The sequence below is a fragment of the Gymnoscopelus braueri genome (assembly GCF_963280865.1).
Source record: "Gymnoscopelus braueri genome assembly, chromosome: 3".
Lineage (NCBI taxonomy): Eukaryota > Metazoa > Chordata > Actinopteri > Myctophiformes > Myctophidae > Gymnoscopelus > Gymnoscopelus braueri.
Window position 1 is genome coordinate 44,872,314 of NC_137612.1, and position 20,105 is coordinate 44,892,418.

At 41.7% G+C, this 20,105-nt stretch overlaps 2 protein-coding genes across 8 annotated transcripts in view; both read right to left on the minus strand.

Moving 5' to 3' along the window:
• Positions 1–1,102: 1,102 nt before the first annotated feature.
• On the minus strand, positions 1,103–18,668 carry LOC308082893 (steroidogenic acute regulatory protein, mitochondrial-like). 7 transcript variants are annotated; one of them, XM_080424972.1, is made up of 10 exons: positions 18,553–18,621; positions 17,046–17,134; positions 14,857–14,974; positions 13,546–13,851; positions 11,115–11,222; positions 10,250–10,383; positions 4,323–4,481; positions 3,269–3,453; positions 2,130–2,223; positions 1,103–1,921 (listed from the first exon to the last, which is right to left on the minus strand). In XM_080424972.1, the coding sequence occupies exons 4-10, from the start codon at positions 13,811–13,813 to the stop codon at positions 1,712–1,714; spliced, it is 1,158 nt and encodes a 385-aa protein (XP_080281098.1). In that variant the 5' UTR covers positions 13,814–13,851; positions 14,857–14,974; positions 17,046–17,134; positions 18,553–18,621; the 3' UTR covers positions 1,103–1,711. The 7 variants fall into 7 exon arrangements, with proteins under 7 accessions (XP_080281098.1, XP_080281096.1, XP_080281102.1 ...); XM_080424970.1 differs by lacking the exon at positions 18,553–18,621 and adding an exon at positions 18,436–18,506; XM_080424976.1 differs by lacking the exons at positions 4,323–4,481; positions 18,553–18,621 and adding an exon at positions 18,436–18,506.
• LOC308082895 (piggyBac transposable element-derived protein 4-like) overlaps positions 18,653–20,105 on the minus strand; it is a 3,440-nt gene continuing 1,987 nt past the window's right edge. The window contains exons 3-4 of the mRNA XM_080424978.1: positions 19,802–19,885; positions 18,653–19,305 (exon numbers count right to left, since the gene is read on the minus strand). Of these exons, the coding sequence (XP_080281104.1) occupies positions 18,674–19,305; positions 19,802–19,826 (657 nt within the window). The 5' untranslated portion in view covers positions 19,827–19,885 and the 3' untranslated portion in view covers positions 18,653–18,673. The remainder of the gene's footprint in view (positions 19,306–19,801; positions 19,886–20,105) is intronic.

Sequence of the window (20,105 nt, forward strand, 5' to 3'; positions counted from 1 at the left end):
CATCTGAAAATGTTTTGTGCCAGCTGGAGCCCCGTAGATTTGTGTTGTTAGAATGTTTTAAAAATCTTCCAAATATTCCAAATTTTATTGCATGATTTAAAGAAATAAAAAATAGCAGATCTACAAGCTCACAACGCGTCACATCGCGAAGCGTTGTGAGCTTGTAGATCGGATATTTTCAATGTATACAGTAGCCTATATAATTTCAATGTATACAGGTTTAATTAAAGTGCTCATAATGGCCTAGTGCCATAGTTGCTTCTTTTGGGCTTGTTTTCCTAGATCTGGTTGCTTATTTCTCTCACAACATCTGGCAACGCTGGTGCAAGTTCTCTGGTGTGTCTCTCGTCTAAACATAACAGATGCGGCGTCGCATCGCCTTGACAACTTGTACAACTGTTCTGTCTGGAAGTCCTTCGATCGCACGATGGATCAAGTAATAAATGCTTTCATGTGTAAGGAGAATAAAGAAGTTTACAAGCGCACCTCACACTCAAAACACAGACAAATGACCAAATAAAAGGCTAATAAAACATGGAAAGGATATTATATAAGCCTTTTCTAATGAACATTGCTCACCTTTACCGAGGTAAAACATAATTATGATGAAATCCAGCATACAAGTGGAACGCTGCGATCCGATTATGGACCAGAGCTTATTGATTAGGCCTACTTATTAATTAAATTAGTTAATTTTGGATTAATATATCACTGTCCTACGTCGGAATGGGGAATGGATCTTCTGGACACAGCTTTCATCCACTATAGTTTCCTCATCAGATGGTAAGATGTATTAGGCTGTTGTGTGGCGTTCATGTGGCGTTCATGTGATCAATATACAGTAGCCTACAGTATTATAAATTAATAACGTACGGACATGCGTCTGCGCCTCCCCAGTGACATTAAGGCATTATGGCCTATTTTCATTATTACGTGACACTTTGGCTGAGATGGCCCGCTTGCCCGAAACTGGCAAACACACTGAGGGACCTAAAAATTCAGCTCTAAATGCAACTGATAGACTAGAAAATAAATAAAAAGCGGTGTAATCTATATCATTTTTATTTTGTATATATATGTGTCGACAAATGTTGGCCACATACATATTTTATTTGAGGCTTGGCACTGTTGTAATTGATTTTGCATGAAGAATAAAGCATTCTAATGACATACGCACAGCTTTGATCCCTGGTACGACAGCCTCGGGGCTGACTTGAGAATGGTCGGACTTTACGCTCAAATCACAGACAAAAAAACATTAATGAATCTGACTGCTAGTGTAGGAATTGTGTCTTAAATGCCGGTAAGATCAAAATATGGTAGTAAATTGCTTAGTGAATCGGGGCCTTTGATCAAACATATTGTTTCAGGTGTTTTTACTGACCATTCAAAAGTTCACAGGGTCATACATAGCTGTTATTAAAAACACTGAATGACTTTGCTGTTACAATAAAACTTTGCGTACGCAAATTACAGCCTTTGCTATGTATAAGGTAGGCATATCCTGTTATGCCATCCTCATACAGTCTATAGATCTAGCCTATAACAGATGCATTCTCAGCTTATAGCCTACCCTTGCTTTCCATACACTAAACTAAAGTTCTGATTGCATGCAGACTCATTTTTGCATGTAATCATCATGTGTAGTTATCGTTTATTTTACTCAAGGCTCCAGAACATGGAGGGATGCTCTTCAGTAAACGTGGTGGTATTAAGGGCATGTGCGTTTGTATGTTGCCCCGACGGAGCGGGCGGTAGAGTATCTGGGCGCCGGTTGTGGTCGGCCAGTCTGGGCCAAAATGTCAGGGCCGTATTTATGTCCCAGTCCAGCCCTGTCCATCATCCTCTGTCTGAGGTGGTTGGCAAAGTCCACCTGGGTCTGGGACAGCACTTTGTTTAGGATAGCCTTTGGGATCCAGCCCTGTAGGAATGATTCACAACAAAAATACCATGCCTGGTCAATTTGGATGTTTGACAACAGTTAATCGAAACTAATTGAATTAACCAATTATGAAAAATAATCGATTTTTACAACAAAAAAATATATATATAAACGATTTTCTTAAAAAAATATCTAAAATGAATGAAAATCATTTCCCATGACGAATAAAAAGTAAAGATGTACATACCTTTAGATCTAGGCTTAGTAACCAGGTGAATTGAGTCTTATTGGGGTCTTCAGCAGAGGGCTTCAGAACAATACAGGTGGGCCCATTCTCTGCCCTGTAAAATACAATGGTCAGTGTTCATCAGTTTCTATTGAGCCAGCCAGCCATACAGACAGACAGATGGCTAAAACCCCAGCATCCGTATTGATCTTTCGCTGAAAATAGCCGATCGACATGTTGATCGGCTATTATCTCCGAAAGTTTTCCCCACAATAACAGAAATCAACTACAATATTCGCAACTCTGGGAAATTGCAAAGTGTGGTTGCATCGACGCAGGTTTTTTGTAAAACGGGACCCTCCCACTAACTTTGGAAGCCAATTACGGAAAGGACTATCACAATTCCGCTTGGATATGTTTATCGCATGGGTCCAGAGATCATGTGTACCGATTTTTGTGTGATTTGGACAAAATACGTGGGAGGAGCTAAAAGTGTTTTGAAGAAAATTCTAAATGGCGGAAAATCTATCTAGATGCAAATGGGCGTGGCCTATATGGGGAGTTGCGTCATGACCCAAGGAATCCAGGGGAACGTTTTTTTTATTCTACGACCTACGGTTAAAGAGTTATAGCCCAAAAGGTAAAATGGGCTGTTATAGCGCCACTATGAGGCCGAATGGTGTGGTTCTTTTTTTTTATAATTTGGCAATAAACTATGAACCTCCCCTCAAAGTCTTGTAACTCTAGGCCTTACGGTTTCCGAGAAAGAAATACTTGAATGGGAGTTTTTTCATTTTCCCATTTAAGTCAATGGGGAAATTTAATGCACTAATAAATCAATATCAATTAAAATATACAACACATCTCTTAGAAAAATGATAGCCATCGATTCCCGATGAAGCCGGTCAATTTGATATATGGCACGAGTGTGGGAAAAAACTGTGGGAGGAGTAGCGCGGCAAAATAAAGTTGATCTGTAAAGATTAATAAAGTTGGAGGATTACTATAGTCAGGGCAACCACACTAAAAATGACATTATAGAGGTCTGAGGGACCCAAGGCTCTGTTGATCGGCTATTTTCAGTGAAAGCTTTCCCCACAATAACAGAAAACAGAAAAGACACTAGCATAGAGCTCTGAGGGACTCCGGTGGTGACATACCTGACCAGGCCCCACTGCGGGGGCATCTCAGAGTGCTGGGTGGAAATGCCAGCCAGGAAGCAGGTGGACCCTCTGCGCTTGGCACAGCGGACGCTCACAAAGTCGCGCGGACTCACCACGTTGCCAGGGGTCTCTGCCGACACCTCGTGGGTCACCATGGTCTCCTGACCGATCTTCTGAAGGATCTGGAGACACCAGAGGAGAATCATACGTCATCTCTGAGCAGACATTTCTGTAGCTCATACTGTATATGCTTGGTATTTGGTGTTCAGGTGTAAGTTAAAAGATAATAAAAAAAAACACACACAGATAGACAGAAATTTTGTCGACTAAAACTGACAAAAATAAATCGTCGACTACCTTTTTTCCACTCACGAAAACTAAATAAAAACAAAGCTATGACTAAACACATTGACAATTTCTTCAACAAATAAAAAATAAGGTATTAGGGAGAGACTAGTGCAGAAGAGATCCAGTAGAATTAAGACAAATCATTTTATGCTTGGCAAAAAAAAAAGAAGAAAGCATTACAGCGCCATCACAGCCCGCGCCAAGAAACATTTTCGTCGACTAAATCAACTGTAGATTTAGTCAACTAAAACAAAAACATTTCAGATGACTAAAATGTGACAAACTAAATTGAATTTTATTCAAAAGACTATGACTAAAATACATAAAGCTTTGCTGTGAAAATTAACACAGAGAGACAGACATGTGTGTTCATGTGTGTGCATTAGTAATAAATACTTGAACATATTATTTTTCAGTGACGGTTATAAATGTTTGTCACCTTGACCAGGAACGGATTAGCACTATGTGGTGCCCCAGGGCGACCTCAAGTTGAGGTGCCCCGCGGGCGCCGAAATCGTGCACTCGCGCGAAAATTGGCGGATTTTTGTTACTTTATTTCGGTTTTAGGGTTAGGGTTATGTTAAGGTTATGTTATTTAATTCTTATTTAAAAAAAAAAAAAAATGTTTTTTTTTTTGGGTGCCCCCATTGGCTGGTGCCCCAGGGCACTCGCCCCAACGGCCTATGGGTAATCCGGCCCTGACCTTGACGTGTTTGACGCGGGGGTTCCAGTCCCCCATCTGCTCCATGTTCTCCACCAACTCTCCATACAGCCTGTCTGATGGCTGGTCCAGCACCACCTCCAATCTGAACACCTTCCCCACGTCAGGCAACACTTTACTCAAAACTTTATCCCCGTTGGCCTGGTGGTGATGGGGTTGCAGAAGAGATCAAATATTTTAATATTTTGAATATATTGTATATTTTGTAATTCTCAACCTGTGGGCAGGGGGTGAGGATATTGTAAGTGGGCCCCCAAATAATTGGCAAAACACAATACGATTTCAATAATCAATATAGCTGCAAGCAGCGATAAGCGGGACCAGGGAATGCAGAAAGAAAAAAGAAAGAAGCAATGATAAGTAATATGCACAATAAGCCATAGAAACATAGAAGACTGAACTTGAGAGAAAGAAAACCATGCAATTAACATGAGCATTTTAAACCCTCACTAACCCTATCCTCAGTAAAACTATGCCTACCCCTAACCTCAAGAAATACTATGCGTAAGCCTACGAATGCCAAATCATGATCACCTCAACACATCGTCGGGGACAGGGATCGAACCAGTGACCTCCGGACTCATAGGCAGCCTTTCTTCTCATTGAGCTAGAGATATGGTAGCCCTGGTAGTGTCTGTTGATTATATAAAAGTCTTTCCGTCCCTGATGAACCAAGCCTCTGTTTTGCTAACTACTCTAGATCACTGGTTCCCTAACCATCTACCAATAGAGAAATTGTATGTCTCTTCGGAACCGAAACTAGTGAATGTAGCCGATCTACAAGCTCAGAAACACGTTGCTATCTGAAAAGTTGTGATATTGTAGATTGGCTATTTTCACAATGAAGTGAACATTGAAAAAACACACTCTCAAATAAGCATTTCATGTTATCTTTAACACATTCGGTGCCAGAGTATATTCATAATATACTCACCCAGTGCCAGCGATTTTCGTGTTTTATAACCTTTTCAACGTTTCTACGTTTTCTCTCTCCCCCCCCCCCTCTGTTTTTTCAACAGCCCAAACAGGCTGCAGACGTCATATCCGGTGGCTGTAGTCGTATTTCACGGCCCTCCCCGCAGGCCATCTTAGCTTAGCTTATGATCGGGTTTCAGATCGTTCGTAAACACAACGACGATAACTGTTCGTCGTCCAGAGAAAAGAAACTATAACCGGAGCAGGGCAAAACGTGTTTTGCCGTTTTGCCTAAAAATCTCATTTTTCAAGCTAAAACCGGAAATGGAACCCGCTGCATCCGGGTGAGTGGAAAGGGAACCCGATGACGAACATTTGGCACCCAATGTGTTAACAATTGCAAATGCATTAATTGGACCAACAGACCTGAAGTTGTGAAAAAGGAGCTCACACAGATGACAGTTTCATGCAAATTTCTCAGAAATCCTGGGTTTAAAGGTAGGGTAAGTGATTTTCTTTGGTTAAAATAAGTGTTAAATAGCTCTATATTCTGATAGTACTCCTTGCTATAGAGTGTTTGTTCAGTAAAAGGAGTCTCCTTGTCTCTCCAGCTCTTTATAAAACAGAAAATGCATTTTCGTTTCAGTTTCAGTTTCATTTCCAATTTTATCCAATCAGGATAGAGAACTCAATCAGGATATAGATTAAACAAGTGAAATTGGAAGTGATGACACTAAGAAATGAGCAGGCAAAATTGGAACTGGAACACTATAAAAATGAAGCTTAAAAATGTGTACTTTCTCCTGATTGGCTGAGATTTTGACACCTACCGGAAAATGTATTTTCTGTTTATTAAAGAGCTGGAGAGACTCCTGTTACTGAACAAACACTCTATAGCAATGATTACTATAAGAATATAGTGCTTTAACCTTTTAACAAAATACTTTTTGCTTTAACCCAAAAATATCACTTACCCTACCTTTAAGTGGCTCAATATGGCGGAAAATGAAAGGGCGGAGCTTGCTGGTCAAAGTGATAGATATTTTCCTTATGAGTCAAGGCACATGTGTAAGCAAGTTTCACGACTGTCGGCCAAACGAGGCATGGCGTATGGCTGTTTAAAGTTTGCATTTTCAAAAAATTGCTATAGCGCCCCCCTTTGGACAATTGGAGTAAGATTGGTTTCAGTGATATTTGGAATGACCCTCTACATTACTGCAAAGTTTCAAACAAATGTGAGTCTGCATGTATGTGTTAGGGGCAGATTAATAATTGTCATAAAACTGCAATGGTTAAAACCTATCTCCTCCTGGGATTTTTTTTTCATCTGCACGAAACATTTTACACATGAACTTTGGACCTGTGCCTACAAAACGTTAGTGGCGGATTTTCCATAAGTGAAAGAATGAAGCTTTTATTAGCCAATGAATGTTTTTCATATAATTCAAAATGGTTGGAGATCTAAAGGTCAGAGGTCAAAAGTCAGAGTCATTATGAGTAGACGTGTGTATCGAAGTTTCATGGCTGTAGGTCAAACAGGGCATGAGTTGTACCCGTTCAAAGTTTGACGAATGAGGGTGAGATTTATTTCTTGATAGTTTTTCATGACCATCTACCATATGGCCGAGTTTCGTAAAAAGCGTATGCACGGTTCAGCCAGAACTGCGAAAAACGGCAGAAGAAGAATCGGAAGAATATAAATAATGCCAATAACAAAACGGAGCCTTGGCACTGAAGTGCCTGGCCCCGTAATAATAGAGCATAGCAGTGGCGGCCCATTTTGTGGTTCCAAAGATAGAAAGCCCATTCATTTTTACCATAGAGATTTCCGAAAGTATCTATATTCATTATTTTAAGCCTGGAACCAAGCCATCCAGGCTCCTGGTTAATCATGTACAATAATTTGTCTAAGATTGAACGGGATGCATTATTAGACCTGAGTAAGGATAACAAAATTGTAGTACGTCCTGCTGATAAGGGGGGTGCTATTGTGTTGCAAAATGTCAATGATTATGTATCTGAAATGAGTAGACAGCTTAATGATACCACCTTCTATGAGAAGCTGCCATCTGATCCCACTTTAAGGTTTAAGTCTCATGTGCACTCTAAACTATCTTCTCACCTTAACAACTCTGAATTTGATCAGAGTGTTTTTGAATTTTTGAAGGTTAATCACCCTGTGATTCCAGTCATATACACCCTTCCAAAGATACATAAGGGTCTAACTACTCCTCTCATTGGTAGGCCCATTGTGAGTGGAATTGGTAGCCTCACAGAGAACATCTCTGCATATGTGGATCATTTTATCAAATCAGAGGTTACGAGTTTGCCCTCTTATATAAGGGATTCTATAGACTTCATTAACCTGTTAAAATCTTTTGGGAATATGACTGACTCATCTGTGTTTGCCACCTTTGATGTCACGAGCCTGTATACTAATATACCTCATGAGGGTGGACTTGAGGCGCTCCAGTATTTTCTTAGACAACGCCCACCTGCATCCAAACCTAGCACAGAATGTATATTGGATTTAGCAGACATGGTATTGACTCATAACTATTTTCGTTTTCAGAGGGATTTTTATTTGCAGTTGAAAGGAACAGCAATGGGCAGCAAGATGGCGCCAAACTATGCATGTCTATATATGGGTTTTTTCGAACACAATTATGTGCTGAACCCTGTGAATCATTTTTTCTCCAAAATATTATTATATAGACGGTATATTGATGACATCTTTGTGATTATGGATTGCAGAGTGGAGGAATTGACAGAGTTTCACAATTATTTAAATTCCTGTAATGGCCATCTGAAGTTTACATTGGAATTTAATAGGGAGCGTTTAAGCTTCCTCGATGTACAAGTTTACAAAAGGGACAATAATATTCAAACTGACTTGTTTCGCAAGCCCACAGACCGTAATTCCCTCCTAAGAGGTGATAGTTTTCACCCACAGCCTTTGGTTAAAAGTTTGCCAGTCAGCCAATTCCATCGGGTTCGCAGAATTTGTAGTGAGGATGCTTCATACAAAAAATAGGCCACAGACCTTTCTAACAGGTTCCTCAGTAGAGGTTATAAAAAAGAGTGGGTGGATGCTGCTAGTGAGCAGTTCGACCAGGTAACACAAAGTGATTGCCTGCGCCCCAAAAATAAGAATACCTGTAACAACCCTCCTATGTGTTGTACCAAGTACTCTCCACTGGGCTCACAGTTTAGAGGTGCCATTCAAAAACACTGGCACATTATCCAGTCTGATCCAAGGTTGAAAAAAGCTTTTCCAGAAAAACCAAGACTTGTGTTTAAACGCTCTCCCAACTTGAGGGACAGCCTGGTAAAATCAGATCTGGGTACTCAGAGTGTTTCCAATTTCCCAGTAGTACCAGATGGTAACTATAGGTGTGGTAACTGTATGCAATGTACATACACAAAAAAATGCAAGGTTTTTAGTCATCCTCACACCGGACGGGATATATCCATACGTGGTGCGATTACATGTAGCACAACGCATGTGGTATATCTTATCCGGTGCCCCTGTGGGTTGGCATATGTAGGCAAGACATCCTGTGCTCTGCGCACCAGGATTACTGAACACAGGAGTAGTATAAGAACAGGTGATGAACGTAACCCTGTTGCTGCTCATTTTAAAAAGGCTGGTCATAATCTTAATAATTTGCGATATGTTGGTGTTGAGAAGGTTGAAAAGCCACCCAGAGGTGGAGATCTCGAAAGGTTACTTCTCCAACGTGAGACCTATTGGATTTATCTCCTCAATACCATGTCTCCTGATGGTCTAAATGAGGAATTTGATATTAAACCTTTCCTCTAGTTTGTTGTTTAGCTTATACACTATATCACCATTTATGACTTTTAACTGTTCTTATTGTTGGTTTTTCAGAAATGTATTGACTGGCTATTAGTGTCTAATATGTTTAAGTAAATGTGAAAAGTCTATTTTCTGCCCATGCATTGAACACTCCCCAGAGGGGTGTAGACAAGTTTTTTGTCCCTGGGATTGGAGTAGGGTGTTCTTTTGCTCCTCCTTACTCCCAGGTGTTGTACATTATCATTAGTCAATGTTTGTGTATATATATGATGCTTTTACCTAGAAGGTCGAAACGTTGCATAAATAAAAAAAGTGAGTTTCTTGGAGCTTGAAAACAGTGTGCGGACTTCCTCTTTCTTTTTCTTAATCATGACCATAAAATATTTGATTCTGTGTCAAAAAAATATTTGAATATTTAACTACAGCCTTTTTTTGTGGTTTTCAAATATTTTCTGACAAAGCTCGTCATTTCCACTATTAATGTTTTGTTTTAAATTATTTTTATCTTCTAAAGTATGAAGAATTGAATATGTCATTTCTTTGTATATTTAGGTTGTTTGTCATATCTGCCCGGACTTCTTGTCCAACCGATATCAGGTGGTGAGAATGGGCAGCATCACATCTGACCCCCTGACCCTCAACACTGGAGCACCCCAGGGATGCGTGCTGAGCCCTCTCCTCTACTCCTTGTACACGTATGACTGCACAGCCACACATGTCTCCAACACCATCATAAAGTACGCGGATGACATGACAGTGATAGGCCGAATCGTCAACAACAACGAGTCTGACTATAGAGAGGAGATCAACTCACTTGCCCCCCCCCCCCTCCTCTTCCTCCCCCCTTCTTTCTATGGAAATAACGTTGCGATGGGAAAATGTACGAAAACGAATTTCACCCACTTTTTTTCCTTGTAAACCTGTGATGCGACAATAAACCTGATTCTGATTCTGCCCGGTGCAACTTCAAAGCCTACAAGCCAAACAGAAATGTAATTTTTACTCATATGCTCCAGTGTTCGACAAAACGCAATTAAATCGATAATCGCAATTATTTGTGGGACAATTCATCGTCACGGCCCTATTTTTAGTTCAAAACTACAATAACCTTTATGGTGCTTGAATACTCATAGCTTATTCAAAACTACATTAACCTTTATGGTTGAATACTCACAGCTTCCACCTCTGTGGTCCACCCGTCCTGCTCACTGAGGATGCTGACAGCCTTCTGTAGGGCGTTCTCTCCCTGCTCTATGTAGGACAGCTCCTCCTGACTGTAGCTCTCCAACTCATCTGGGATGCGAGAGCCTTCAGACGCAACAAGGAATACAAATAATATAATCTATATAAGCCTAATTACAGATTGTATTAGAGTGCCATGGATGAGAAGAGGTGGAAGTGGCAAGAAGGGATATTTGTTTCTGTTTTTTCCTTTATTATTATGATTATGTTTATACTTATTTCTTTCACTATTTTCATTATTGTGTTAATTATATTTTCTTATGCATTTCCCGTTCTTCCCTCGCTCCCCTCTTGACTCACTACCAGAGTTTATCTTTTCATGCTTATCTCCCAAATGCAAATGCAAACGTAAACATAGTTGTAAAAGAGATCCATTGTTAGACTTTTGCACTAGGTGGGGTTGGGGTTTTGACATGAAATGAAATGAAGATGATGAACTTTGTAATCTATTTTAGGATTTTGTAATTTACAATGCAAACTAATTATTGCGAAAAAAATAAATACAAATAATATATGAAAATAAATATATAATACATAAATAAGAGACAGTTACATCTGTGACTGTGACAATCCTATTTGTGCCCTACTACTGTACCGGACTGCCCTATTAAACGACATCCCAGGGGCAGAAATGTACATACTTCTTCCCATGTCATATTTCTTTCAGTTTCAACAGCGTATACAGTGGAAGCAACTAGCAAGTTGAGTCTATGTGATTCTCAGTTTTTCATAGTATTGTACAGACACCGTGATATTTATTCATATCTATCAGTCTGATGTGGGAGAGAGAGACTCACTGAGAAGGGAGCTCCTTCGGCTGACTTTTCTGATCCAGTTGCTGGGTCCTGGACCTGCTATCTTGTTGGGCTCATGGTGGATGGCCACCATTGCGTTATCCTGCAAACCTGGGGATATATACATGTTTTAATGTACAGTATGTCTGTAATGAAGAGACGCCTATACCATGTTTTAATGTATGTCTGTAATGAAGAGACGTCTGTACATGTTTTAATGTATGTCTGTAATGAAGAGATAGCGTATACATGTTTTAATGTATGTCTATAATGAAGAGTCGCCTATACATGTTTTAATGTATGTCTGTAATGAAGAGATAGCCTATACATTAATGTATGTCTTCAATGAGAAAAGGCCTTGGTCAGATCTTAACTTTGATTTGATGTATTAGACGTTATGTCTAAAAGAAAAAGAACACATGGTAGTCATGCAAAAAACACTTTTCCATTGTGATTATTGGTCAAACATAACATCACAACAAAGAGCAGGCATTGGAACATAAATGATATACAACTATTTTAAAATGATGAAGCTAAAAACTGTTCACAGCGTTTGTTTTCCGTAAATTAAAGCCCTACTTATTCATACTACAGTGTCGCACAAAAAGTAGCAAAATAGCATAAAGATTTGCAGATCTACAAGCTGAAAACCAGTGGTGTAAAGTAACTAAGTACATTTACTCAAGTACTGTACTTTACTGGAGTATTTCCAATTTTCAGCACTTTTACTTCTACTCCACTACATCTCAGGCAAATATTGTACTTTTACTCCACTACTATTATTTGAAAACTTAAGTTACTTTGTAGATTTTGATTATTATTACAAAACATACATTAACCACTTCAGCCCTACATTCATTTCGCCCATTTGAAAATAGCCAATCTACAAGCATCGCAAGCTTGTAGATCTGCTATTTTCAAAAGATTTTTATACAATTTAGTTGTGAAATGGGACATTCTGGATAATGAGTACTTCCTACTTTTGGTACTCTAAGTACATTTTGATGCCAATACTTTTGTACTTTTACTCAAGTACCCTTTGAATTCCGGACTTCTACTTGTAACAGAGTATTTCTACATTGCAGTATTGATACTTTTACTTAAGAAATGTGAGTACTTTTCCCACCACTGGTTATTACATACTAGTTGTAAAATGTTCATTTTTCAGGAAATGAAAAAAACTAAACAAAAATGGAGTTAGGAGGTTTTGTTAATCATTGATAAGAACAGCTGAATGGACCTCCAAGCTCACAATGAGGTTGGAGGTCAAAAGGGGGTGGAGCCTGGAGTCAGCAAAACCAGCTAACTCCACCCCCTTTGGTGGAATTAGCTGGTTTAGCAGAAAGTTTGAGGATCCAATGGAGTTAGCTGCTTTTGTCAGAAGCACTTTTTAATACTTTTCATTGGTTCAATAGCACTGATTTATGGAAAAATTTAGTTAGCTGGTTCCTGCCGGACAGCAACGATATGAAATATTTACATATTATTTTATAATGGAAGTCAAAGGGGCTTTGACCGGGCACATTTTGAGATATACATCCTATGATGTCATTAAGAGATATCGATGTCATTCAAGATCAACATTGAAGGCACGTTGTTCCCATGTGGATCTGTATGTATCTGACATGTTTCCATTTTCCTTTCTTTCCTGGATAACAACAAAATGGAGCTTGCACAAAGACAAATCTCACCCACCGATTTACACCTGTAGACCTGACAATAAAACAGATTCAGATTTTTATTCTGATCCTCAAATCCATATGATTCCAACGTTCTACTACTACTTTCATTCCTCTACAAAATTTGCTCTTTTCATATTGTCTCTGTGGTTGTTCATTGTATAGTTTATTTCGCCTAATTTTGCATTTCAGTGACATTAAAAGTGCTTTGTTTATTCTCAGCCTTGATAGATTCCTTTCAGCTGGTTGATGTGGCATCAGTCTGCCAGTAGAGGGCAGTATTTGACTACATTCTGAACAACTGGGCAGAGAACATGACACATGAACAGTGGTGGACAGTAACAAAGTACATCTGCTTGAGTATCTGTGCTTTACTTGAGTATTTTGTATTGGAGAAAATTTACTTTGTAATTTGTACTTTTGAAAACTTGAATATTTTTTTAAAGCACATACTTTTGAAAACTGATTTTCTTTTTAAAGCAAGTACTGCACTTTAACTTGAGTACAAATTTGACCGAGCAACTTTCACTAGTTATTAGTATAATATTTGAACCAGGAGGGTGGAAACCTCATATGTCCAAAAATGTTACTTTTCAGAATTCAAATTCTAAAATAGTCTAATGTAAATTATAAAACATACATTAACCACTTTAGCCCTATTTTACACCTAGGCTATTTGAAAACAGCCGATCTACAAGCTCACAACGCGACATAGATCTGCTATTTTCAAACATTTTAGTACTTTTGGTACTCACCAGCCTTATTTCTCTGTTGCATGAAGTAGGAAAACCCAGCACCCGTCACCCCAGCACACACTTTGACGGTAGCAGAAAGCATTTTTTCATGAGCTGATATGAGTGGAGTGTTAGAGTCCCAGTGTGTCAGTGTTTCAGTGGGTCTGTATTTAAGAGCTGTTACTGCACGAGGCCATGGTCTCCATCCATCTCTCGCTGTCATAATCATCACGGATGGACCCAACATCAGGGCCATGGAGCCCATGGGCCAAGGTTTATGGCCGGACATGACGAGCGTGTACAGTGGGGGGGCGTGTACCAGAGGGTCTGTTTTAATTTGTTAATATAGTGTCACAATCAATTTACACACACACACACACACACACACACACACACACACACACACACACACACACACACACACACACACACACACACACACACACACACACACACACACACACACACACACACACACACACACACACACACACACACACACACACACACGAAAACAGCTCTGTAATTACAAAAAAAAATCACATATGTTGAATACAGTATTTCAACTAGCACTGAGCTGAGTGGCTATGTTCACATGCGCATGCACATGCATGTGCGCGAGCACGTGACGTCATTAAAATAGAGCTCCACTAGCTCAAAAATCCACAGCACACCACTGACTGAGGCCAAGTTTAAAATAAGTGGAATACATTAAATATCAATACGAGGCAACTAAAAAATAAGGTAGCCTAAGTACACGCTGTAGTTTTTGGGGTTTTGTTCATCATACTGTACATGAAAATACTTACAGTTATTCAACAGTGTGCATTCTTAAAAGCTTTACTTACACTCAATTGCATGACGGCGTCTCTTGCCGACAAAAACAGATCACCTGATACGGAACATATCGGTGAGCAACACACCATACTACGGAGTATAAAAATCAGACTTAACCACTTAAACCCTACATATATACGGGGCCCCCCAGGGCTCTGAACTAGAAACATAACCTCCCCCTGTACACCAAATCTCTTCACCAAAAATATCAGATCTACAAGCTCACATTGTATGACACACACACACACACACACACACACACACACACAAATATAGGTTAGATTTTAAGAGTGTGGAGATCACTGCGGTTAATCCACAGATAATTGGAGCCAGCAAGGTGTAGCAACACGGAGGAGAGCAGAGGTGAGGAGGACAGGTGAGGAGGACAGGACAGGAGCGGAGGAAAGGAGAGGCAAGAAGAGAAGAGAGGTACAAGAGAGAAGGAATGGAGTGGGGTGGGGGATCCGTGGTGGGTCCCCTGGTGCAGGTGGGTACCTTGAAGGAGGATAGTTTCTCCGCAGGGGACACATGTTGTTGTGGCTCAGTTCTGGAGGAAGCTTAGAGACCTCGTCAACACCCAGACTGATGGCTGTTCCCGTCATGATGGATGCCACTTTTGAAAAAAAGAAAGGAAAAGGTACAAAAACTAATATGAACACATTTCTGATGCTAAAGTCTTAGGTACTGTGTTCTACCATATTTCTAATGTATAGATACATGTCTCACAAAACATCTAAGTTTATGTGTGGGTCGAGCTTTTCCCTAGTTGTGTAATCACTCCTATGCAGGACAGCTGAGACACCTGGCTGCTGGATGAATAAAAGGAAGTCGTACCTGGCCATGAATAGCGTAGCTGGCTGGCTTGTGTTTGCCTGGTGGTGTTTTTGATTGATTGAATATTTTATTAGGCAAAAAATGTAAAACAGCACAGTTACATTTAAAAGGTAATTTTTTTAAGGCTCTTTTAAATGAGCCCAGCGAACTGCATTTTTTGAGGGATGGAGTTAGACTATTCCAATCCTGGGTGGCAGTGTTGGGTTGGGTGCCTGTGTTGGGTGCCTGTGTTGGGTGCCTGTGTTGGGCCTGTGTTGGGTCATAGGTGTGGGAGAAGGTAATTGATGGCATCTGACGGTGGGCTAGGTTGTTTTCCCCCCCACCTGTCGTACAGCCTTGAATGCCAGTCTGCATGCGGAGCTGCTGATGACTGCTGATGGCTGCTGAACACAGGCACCCAACCCAACACTGCCACCCAGGATTGGAATAGTCTCCATCCCTCAAAAAATGCAGTTCGCTGGGCTCATTTAAAAGAGCCTTAAAAAAAATCACCTTTCAGGAACTCTGTGCCCCTGCTGTTTTTGTACACTTATTATTTTCCTGATTAGGTTATTTTGTTTATATTTATTTTGCAAACCAATTTGTGTGTCTAAGAGGGTTCAGTTAAATCAAATTACTTCCTTGACAGCGTCTTGGCACCTCTCCTCTTCAATGTCTACACCAACGACCAGCCCCTACCAGAAGGATGCAGCAGGTTTATCTATGCAGATGACCTAGCCATGACAACGCAGCAGCATACCTTCCCAGAAGTTGAGTCAACCCTGGAACGAGGACTCTCAGATATGTCCGCATACTATCTTGAAAACCACCTGCGTCCAAACCCAGGGAAGACCCAAATCTGCAGCTTCCACCTTAAAAACAGGGAGGCGAAACGGGAGCTCAACGTAACCTGGGACGGAATAAGGCTCGAAAACCACCAGCACCCAGTCTACCTGGGAGTACATTCAGAAGACGAGAGCTAAAGTGTCCACAAGGAACAACCTTCTGCGCCAACTCACCAACTCAAAGTGGGGAGCTCACCCAAGTACGCTGCGTACAACGGCACTAGCCCTGTGCTTTTCCACCGCCGAATACGCCTGCCCAGCATGGTACAAATCAAGCCACGCTAGCAAAATAGACCCTATCCTCAACGAGACCTGCAGGATAGTTACTGGGTGCATCAAAACAACCCCCATACCCTGCCTTTATGCCCTCTCTGGCATCGCCCCCCCTGGCATCCGCAGAGCCGTCATCGCTAAAGCCGAGCGCACAAAGCAGGCCAATGACAACCGGCATTTACTCCATGAACACACCGCCCCCCAACGGCTCAAGTCTAGGAGCAGCTTCCTGGACGCTACAGCAGAACTGGAGACCACACCACCTGCTGCCAGGATTACTGAGTGGCACAACCAATGGAACAGCCTGGGCAGCCAGACAACCCAGTGGACCGAGAGAGGCATCACCCCAGATGAATGTCTCGCTACTGGCCACGACCAACCTTGGACTGTCTGGAAAACCCTGAACCGTCTGCGGGTCGGCGAAGGACGCTGCAAGGCATCCATGAAGAAATGGACGTTAACATCTTCTGATGCATGTGTGTGCGGTGATCCACAAACCATGGACCACATCATGAGCTGTAGCTACGCTCCACAATGTACTGGAGTTGACCTGGCCGAACCAAATGCCGCTGCACTAGCCTGCGCCAACCACTGGAAAGACGTGATATAAGATGGCCGGACACGAAGAAGAAGACTTCCTTGACAGTTATAGTCCAGGTGGGCCATAGTCCTACAGGTGGTTGGTCTCACGTGGGGGTGTAGGAGTTTTAAAAAACCTCTGGCACTAAATGTGTTAAGTCAAGGCAAACATACCTCGATCTCGCGGAGCAATTCTGACTGGCCACACGTCTCCAGGTCCTGACACCAGAAACTGTCTCTGGGTCCAAAAGAACTCCATCTGTCTGGACACACACACACACACACACACACACACACACACACACACACACACACACACACACACACACACACACACACACACACACACACACACACACACACACACACACACACACACACACACACACACACACACACACACACACACACACACACACACACACACACACACACACACACACACACACACGTATATTTTGCTATTGCTTTTTTAGAGTAGGCAATTATTGAGCAGGTTGAGCAGTAGAGGGCGCTATTACCCGCAGCAGCTCTAGTCAAATGTACATTCATAAAAGAAATGGTCTTCACCGGGTTTAATGAAAGTAGATTAAATGATGCAGTTTGTAATATCTTCTTTACTCAATAAAAATGATTTGTCGGAAGTTGGATCTGTTTGTATATAATAGCAGCATTATGCCTATTATGCCTATAATAGCAGCATTATGCCTATCTAAATCCCGAAAATAACAACAGAGTGAACGGCGCTTCCGGTTCGTTCTACCCCACGCATGCGCAGATTGCGCACTCTGCTCTGTGATGACGTCGCGCGGAAACCCATCTATTTAGTCATTACTCCAGTTAATTCCTCCCACTGCTTGCCTCTGCTGTTGTAACATACTGACTCACCTGCCAGTGAGGGGCCCCAACCGCAAAGACTTAGTTCCTCCATCCTACTCCTCCTTTTTAACATTCCCACTGACAGGCTCCGCCTCCAGCCGATAGGAGTACAAATAGTGACAAAGATTAGCCTCACTGCCCGGCTTCCATCCCCGAACACGACCAACTGTGTTCATATATACACTCGACAAACTGGATGCACCATGGTGGAATGGACCCTTCGCTAAACCCCACCCCAAAAGCGATTGTCCAATGCCAGCTTAGCAACCGTTGTTAGCCTGGCATAGGTCTGGCAAGCTTTCGTCAGTCACCTGCCATAGCTGTCAATGTTATTTCGCCCGCACACACACAATCATTTGCAACATAATAGCAAGAATAGGAATACCACGATAACGCAGTGGTGACTATGAACCACGTACCCAAACCCGTTGGAGGCTGCTTTTCCCAAGCTGAAATCTGCACTTAAACTGCAAGGCTGCATGGCTGCATGGCTGTGTTGTTGAACACATACACAGTTTAACGTCAGGAAAGTTACACGACTCACTCGCGTGTCAATAATAGTAGCTACTAATCACCGTAATCGTAACAAAATTCAGAATCACAGCACTGCCTGTTTCGGATTCTGCACGTTAAAGTATATTAATTCATTTGTTCGTCTATTTATTAACTGCTACTGCAGTCTTACCCTGCGGTACATGAAAACTCATGTTACAGTCATGGACAGTCATGGATCAACTTCAAACCACAGGACACAGCTTCACGGAATTATAATAATTGTCCATGAACAAATGGAAACCGTAACCTTTTAGGTCACCAAGGAGGAAAGTGATGGTGGCTTCCAGGGGCACCTTCTCCCCACAGAACGGCTTCATGTTGTACATGTACCCAGTGGCCGAATCGCACATTATGTAGGATTTAATGCCTTATTTGATGGGCTTAGCTGGGTTGTAAACCCTCCAAGAAAGCCGCCCACGCCAACACAGCATTCCCTCGTCTATACTAATGTTCTGGCCTGGCAGGAACATCTCTTGGAAGTTAGACAGCAAGGTGTCCAAGACTGTGCGGACTTTGCACAGCGGGTCCTCAGTGTGCATGGTCTCATTGTCATCAAAATGGAGGTTACTCAGGATGAGTTGGAACCGGTTCCTGGACATGGTTTTGTGGAAGAAGGGAGTGGTTCGGATCTCATCAGTGAGCCAATAGTCTGCAATCTTTGGCTTCCCTATCAGTTCGGTGAGGAACATCAGTGCCAGGAACTGCTTCAGCTCCCCAGCAGTCAGCTCCTTCTCTTTCCATGCGTGCATTCTGGAACATGGCTGGTCGCTTGGTACACAGCGTTTTGCATACAGATTTGTCTGCTTCACGATATGATAAAGCAGCTCATCTGTGATGAGCAGCTGCAGGAAGTCAATGGGGTCTTCAGACTGCAGGTCAGCGGCCCTGCTCCGAGGACCTGGAGTCCCAGCACTGAAAGGGATGTCCTTCGGCTGCCAAGAGTCCGCTGACTCAGACCACACAAGCTCAGGAACTGCACCGCTACGAGGCCTGCCACCACCTAGAAATTAGAAATGCATAAGTTACCATAACATCAGGTGTCATCGCCATGCTGGCTTGTGGTGGACATTTTTGACAAAATTCTATTTTTGCCATGGACATACAATATAGACAAACACATAAAGAGCTAGCCCTAAATGACCATTACAGGTCTGTAACTCTGAGTGTGTACAAATGGAACCAAATGGACCCGTAACTCGAGTTATGGGGGTCCTTGAAAATAAAATGTTCAATACATGGTGTCATAGTAAATCAGTGTCATACATATTCTGAAGAAAACCTGGAGACTGACATTCAGTAATTGGGTGTTATGATCAAAATAAGAACACTATAAAATGGTGTGTAAAAACGAAAAACATTTGGCACAGACAAGGCAAAGTCTTGCCACGGACACATGTGTCCGTGTACGGACATATTGATGACCCCTGCGTAAAATACATATTTTGTCATTTGTGTGGTAAAAGAGAGCTCAGTGTGACAACAGAAAAAGTTCTTACCTCGTTTACGGCTGACAGGTGGCATTACAGGTGTGTCCTCCTCGTCCTTCTCCTCCTCCTCCTCCTCCCCCCTCGACTGTGTGTCTGTAATCACAGTAAAATATGAAATTGTTTGGTAAATATGATTTACACAAAATGAAATCAACTAATTTCACCCCTGTGGACGATGGAGGATTGTACAACCCTTCTGCCAAGAGCACAAGTAATCAGAACATGGCTATACTGTCATGTTACAAGGACAAGCTGTACTATAAACAATAGCCATCAGGCCTAGGAGAGACATCTTGGCTCTACAACATGTAAA

What these genes read in the sequence shown, in the direction of transcription:
- LOC308082893 (XM_080424975.1), bottom strand. Translation starts at nt 13,813, where the DNA reads ATGTCCGGCCATAAACCTTGGCCCATGGGCTCCATGGCCCTGATGTTG. An exon ending in GCAACAGAGAAATAAGGCTG is followed by an intron (nt 11,223 to 13,545) that starts GTGAGTACCAAA and finishes ATATATCCCCAG; the next exon opens with GTTTGCAGGATAACGCAATG. An exon ending in TACTAAGCCTAGATCTAAAG is followed by an intron (nt 1,922 to 2,129) that starts GTATGTACATCT and finishes TCATTCCTACAG; the next exon opens with GGCTGGATCCCAAAGGCTAT.